The 6,000-nt window shown below is 39.3% G+C and overlaps 1 protein-coding gene across 1 annotated transcript in view; it reads right to left on the reverse strand.

Moving 5' to 3' along the window:
* The window catches only part of LOC109914308 (adenylate cyclase 10), a 185,769-nt gene that overhangs the window by 145,692 nt on the left and 34,077 nt on the right, over positions 1 to 6,000 (reverse strand). The window contains exon 10 of the mRNA XM_048599218.1: positions 5,811 to 5,887. Coding sequence (XP_048455175.1) covers positions 5,811 to 5,887 — 77 coding nt within the window. The remainder of the gene's footprint in view (positions 1 to 5,810; positions 5,888 to 6,000) is intronic.

Genomic DNA, 6,000 nt, shown 5'->3' on the forward strand with positions numbered 1-6,000 from the left:
GGCTTTAAATTCCTGGTGCACTGGGGCTGGCCCTAGTGGACATGGCATCTGTATTAACTAGACAGTTTGCATTTGAACAGAGATGGGGCTGAGTTCCTTGAGGGGTGTTTTGCTAGTGCTGTTGGTAAAGGCTTAATTAAATCAGCTGATTTGTGACAACCAAGAGAGAACATTACAGAGGAATACCAGCATGCACAAAATACCTGGAGAAACAGATAGCACTAACACACAGAATAGAAAGTCAATAGATGAGGTCAGAGTAAGGGAGAAAGTAATGAAGACTAAATCAGGGTTACTGGTTGTCCTGTTTTTTTTTTAATGAAGAAAGGTTAAAACAGAGGTGCTAAGCGGAATTCTGAAGGCCAATAAAAAACTTGTGAGGCCTTGAGTTTTCTTTTTAATGTTGGAACAACAGAAGCAGCCTGAATGGATGGGGTCAAGCTCCCACAGAACCAGGATTTTTACTTTTAGCTTTCAGCAGTGCTGGGGTCTTGAAGCTGGATGTGGAAGTTCTTATTCCTCTCTCTGTTACAGCTAAAAGCTGGGGTTCTCTTCATGCTGCTGGAATTACATGTGAGACAACCTATTTTACAGATTTTGCCTTTGCCCAGGGTATGTTTATGGAATGTTACAATATTGGAATGGTTAATTAGTAGTAGTTAACATATATATATTATTTTATTAAGCATTTCTATAGATTTATGGTTAAGCCAATCTTTTTCTTCTAATTTTATTTTGTCTGTATTTTAATTGCTGTGTAAAAATAAAATGTGTTTCTTGCTTAAAGTGGAGTAGTTTGACCAATCAAAATACTTCTGGAATGAAATGCCTTATACTTACTTTTAAAATAAGAAAAAGTTAGGTGCTAGGCTATCTTCTTAAAATATTTTGAGGAGGTTTAGTTAGCTTCATAATAGTAAATATGATTGGCAACTTATAGATACAGTAATATGATTTTGTGGCAATAACAGAGACCCCTGGTACAAGAAAGGGCATAACTAGGTATTTAATATTCCTAGGCACAATATGTTCAGAAAAGATGGGAAAGGAAAGAAATGAAGCAGAGGGGTGCAGGTATTGGTTAAGGGAGCATTGCAGTGCGGGAGGGAACACATGTCCCAAGGGATTCAAAGACAGAAGCAATCTGGCTGAAGCTAATGAAGATAAAGGGCATAATTACATTTCTCAGTGTAATCTATAAACCACCAACTACTGGGAAGGATATAGAGGAACAAATCTTCAGGGAAATTACAGACAGATGCAACATTATAAAGTAGTTAAAAGGGGGACTTTAATTCCCTGAATGTAGAATAGAACTACGGCAGCATTAAGAATGGAGAGGGGCAAATCCTCCTAGTTGGTGTTCGGCAAAATTTTCTACAGCAGTATGTGTCCAATCCAACTAGAAAGACTACTGGTCCTGGTTCTTTGAAACAAGGTGTGTCAAGTATATTAAGCGGGGGAACATTTGGGAGATCAGTGATCATTGTATCGTAAGGTTTAGGTTAATGGTGATGGAAAAGGACAATAGGAATCAGAGTAAGAATAATTAACTTGACTTCAACGGGGCAAGAACAGATCTGGGTCAGATAGCACAGTGAGGAGCTGGAGGAGGCAGCATCAGAGGAGCAGGAAAGTTGATGTTTCAGGTTGGGACTCTTCAGAAATGGGGAAGGGGAAGAGGGCTCTGAAATAAATAGGGGGGGGTTGGGCTGGAGAAGGTAGGTGGGATGGTGACAGCAGGTAGGTAGTGGTGGAGATTGGTCAGTGAGGTGGGAGGAGCGGATAGGTGGGAGAGAAGACGGACAGGTCAAGGAGGCAGGGATGAGAGGGAGGGTCGGTCTTGGGATGAGGTCGGGGATGGGGAGATTTTGAAGCTCTTAAAGTCCACATCGAGACCATTGGCAACTTATAGATGGAGTAATATGATTTTGAGGCAATAACAGAGACCCCTGGTACAAGAAAGGGCAGAATTAGGTATTTAATATTCCTAGGCACAAGATGTTCAGAAAAAATGGGAAAGGAAAGAAATAAAGCAGAGGTGTGCTGGTATTGGTTAAGGGAGTATTGCAGTGCGGGACGGAACACATGTCCCAAGGGATTCAAAGACAGAAGCAATCTGGCTGAAGCTAATGAAGATAAAGGGCATAATTACATTTCTCAGTGTAATCTATAAACCACCAACTACTGGGAAGGACAACACCTCCCAGTCGCGAACCACTTCAACTCCCCCTCCCACTCCCTGGATGACATGTCCATCCTGGGCCTCCTCCAGTGTCACAATGATGCCACCCAGAAACTGGAGGAACAGCACCTCATATTTCACCTTGGAAGCCTACAACCCAATGGTCTCAATGTGGACTTTACTAGCTTCAAAATCTCCCCAGCACCCCGGCCTCATCCCAAAACCAACCCTCCCTCTCATCCCTGCCTCCTTGACCCGTTCGCCTTCTCTCCCACCTATTTGCTCCTCCCACCTCACTGACCAATCCCCACCACTACCTACCTGCTGTCACCATCCCACCTACCTTCCCCAGCCCAACACCCCCCTCTCTATTTATTACAGAGTCCCCTTCCCCTCCCCCATTTCTGAAGAAAGGTCCTGACCCGAAACGTCAGCTTTCCTGCTCCTCTGATGCTGCCCGGCCTGCTGTATTCCTCCAGCTCCACACTGTGTTATCTCAGACTCCAGCATCGGCAGTTCTTACTATCTTTGGGCCAGATAGACCAGACTGAAAAGTTAACAGGAAAAACTGTGGGTGAACACTGACTTTCCTTGAAAGAAGAGATGGTTTGGGCATGGTAAAGATATATTGCCTCAATAGGGAAATGGAGACAAACAATTTCCACAATAAAAGCTTTAAATATGCAACAGGGGAAAACAACTTTTTAAAGTAGTGCCTTGTATATCTTTAGCAAGACCTCCCTATTGTTATATTCCATTTCCTTTAGAATGAAGGCCAACATTCCATTTACCTCCCTTATTATTTGTATTCTGGCATTTTGTGCTTTATGCACAGGATTCCTGAAGCCCTCGGCGCTGCAGCTTTTTGCAGTCTTTCTTCACATAAATAATATCAGCTCTTCTATTCTTCTTGTCAAAGTACATAACCTCACATATTCCGACATTATACTCCATCTGCCATGATTTTGCCTACTCGCTTAACCTGTCTATATCTGTCTGCTGACTCTTAGTGTCATCCTCACCACTTGTTTTCCCACCTACTTTTATGCCATCCACAAAATTGATGATAGTACATTCACTTCCATCATCCAAATTACAAATACATATTGCAAATAATTGTGTCTGTATCACTGATCCCTGTTGCAAGTTATAAGTTGCCATTCTGAAGGTGCCTCTCTTATCCCAATTCTCTCTTCTATATTAGTTAGCCAATCCTCTATCTATGCTAATATACTACCCTTAACATCCTTAACATTTGATTTGCATTTCTATCTTGTGTGTGCTAAGAAGCAGAATGCTATAGCTTGTATATTTTGTTGCCAGGAAGTCTCATGCTTATTTATATATGCTTTTTAAATGAGGTTTTATAGCCTTGGAGTAGAGCAGGGCTTTACAGTTCATTGTTTGAAAAAAAAACTTGGGGAAAATTGTGTTGTTTCATAGGTGTATACTGATGTAAGGAGACACCAACAAAGACATCTAGAAAGTTCCTGCTGGTCTAATAACTTATTTGACTCAGTTTAGGTCATGCCACTGAAGTGCTAGCCTAGGAAGAAGACAGAACAGAAAACTGCTGGATGTTAAATGGACGGGAAACCAACAAGCTTGCTATGAAAGAGCTCTGGAGTCACGAAGGAGAAAACTCTAGAAACCAATTACAGCCTCATCAGCTGAGCAAGAAGCATTAACATAGTGGAGTAAGTCTTCACCAAATTTTGAGTGTCTGTAAAGTTGCTGTTGGGGTAAAAGATTTGAATAATTTTTATATTTGTCATGGGGCTGTTTCAAATAGTTATTCTACAGTGTAACATAAGTTGTAGTTTTATTTTATGTAATGATTTTTTATGGTCTTTTTTAAAAATATATTGGAACAAAGCTAGTTTACTCACTCCGAGACGAATAATATTTAATTAAAAACTACCGATGAAAGAAATTCCTCACACATAACCCAGATCATTTTTAAAACCTGACTGTTAGTACCTAACATCAAATAAAACCTGAAAAAAGTATTTAAGCAACATTTTCAGGTGATATGATTGGTCATTTGGTGGTGCAGAGTTTGAGTATCGCTGTGACGTTCGTGAAGCTTCTGGTCTCCTACTGATCAGAACAGGTGCAAGGATACCAAATCTCAAAAGGACCAATAATTTAGACTTCATAACAATGTGTAATGATTAGTCAGGAAATCAACTTTGATTAGTCAAGGCATAGGCCTAGGAAATACACTGTTCCCTTTTTTTATTCAATTAAAAAGGTATAATATCTCAACATGTTCTTTTTGCTTATGGAGAACTTATCCCTATATACCTTACATCGTAACTTCAACAAAATCCTCCATATGGCAAGCAGAAAGTAATTTTGGCTATTGGTAAATAACTTTCAGTGCCAGTTGATGCCAGCTTGGTAGACCATTTGTCTCAATGACTGATGGATCATACCAAACAGCATATCCATTCTGCTCTTCACAATGGTGGAGTAATAGCCATACCTAATCAGCCCTACTTGCGAGATGCAGAATGTAATGTCCATTCTGAAGCTATTCTGTGATTGGACAGCACTTTCTGAACAATCATAAATGCCCTAAGAATTACACGAATAAAAATGAAGATTTGTAATTAGGCATGCTATAAGGTTCAAATGTGCTTGGTAGAAGCTGTACTTATTCATCTGCAAGGACTAGCCCTCTGCAGGAGAAAGGAACATGTCTAGGTATTACTTCATTTTTGAATTGAACAAATGTATGGAAGACAGTTGTTCCTTGGTGTATTCTTAATGAAAATGTCTCAACTAATTCAGAATCAACTTGTCAACCAATCAGCATCCTTTGCTATAAACTGTTAATTTGTTTGAAATTTGATAGTAGAAAAAGACTTCAAGGATGCTCCATTTTCTTCAAATGTTGACTGAAATGAGCCCTCAATTGTGAGGAGCAAATGATGCTCTCCTTTCCCAGCTTTCTCCACTTCCACAATTTCTAAATTGTTTGATTTTTGTTCCCCTAAACCATTCCTACCAAGTGAAGTAGAGTAATAGCTAATACTGTGTTAAGAAATTGATGAAAAATATTTTTAATTGGGGGACTATGGTATCCAAATGTTCACTGATCTAATCAATGTAGGAACTCATGGCCATCAGTTTGGTGGATCACCATCCCCTTTGGAAAGCCTCAGTCAAGTCCTGTACTCAGACACAAAAATGATTTTTGCTGTACACTCACTCTAAGATACTATCATTAATGTTGCATATCTGCTGCTTTTATGTTCCCAAGATGAATCATAGAATGATTTAGAAGTGAAATACAAGTATAAATTACCTTTCTCTTCTGAAAATCTAATGTTCATATGGCAGTATTTCTAGTTAATATTAAATGAATAGGCGCTTTTTTCTCAGCATTTTCTGTTTTTATTTACGATTTCCTGCACCTGCCAGTTATCTTTTATCTCACAATGAAGATACAGTATGTTGATTCAATACATGACCCAGCTAACCACAAAAAGAATGACTTCTTTCTGTTAATTTGCTTTAAATTTAAACTAAATAACCTAAAAGGTAAAAAATACATGGAAGCAGAAAATCTACCACTCTGGTTATAAACATATGTTTTTAAAATGACTTTTCTATTTACCTGTATATTCATGGCGTAGAGGGTGCCCAACTACTCCACAGAATAGAGGACCAGTTGAGACGCCAATAGATGCTACGCTGAAAACACAGGAAAATATAATATGTAATGTTTTGATCAGGACCATTAAAGTTCAAACTTATTAGGTTTTCTATGACAACAAGGTGCAGGGCTGGATGAACACAGCAGGCCA

Source organism: Rhincodon typus, chromosome 7 (genome assembly GCF_021869965.1).
Source record: "Rhincodon typus isolate 14 chromosome 7, sRhiTyp1.1, whole genome shotgun sequence".
NCBI lineage: Eukaryota > Metazoa > Chordata > Chondrichthyes > Orectolobiformes > Rhincodontidae > Rhincodon > Rhincodon typus.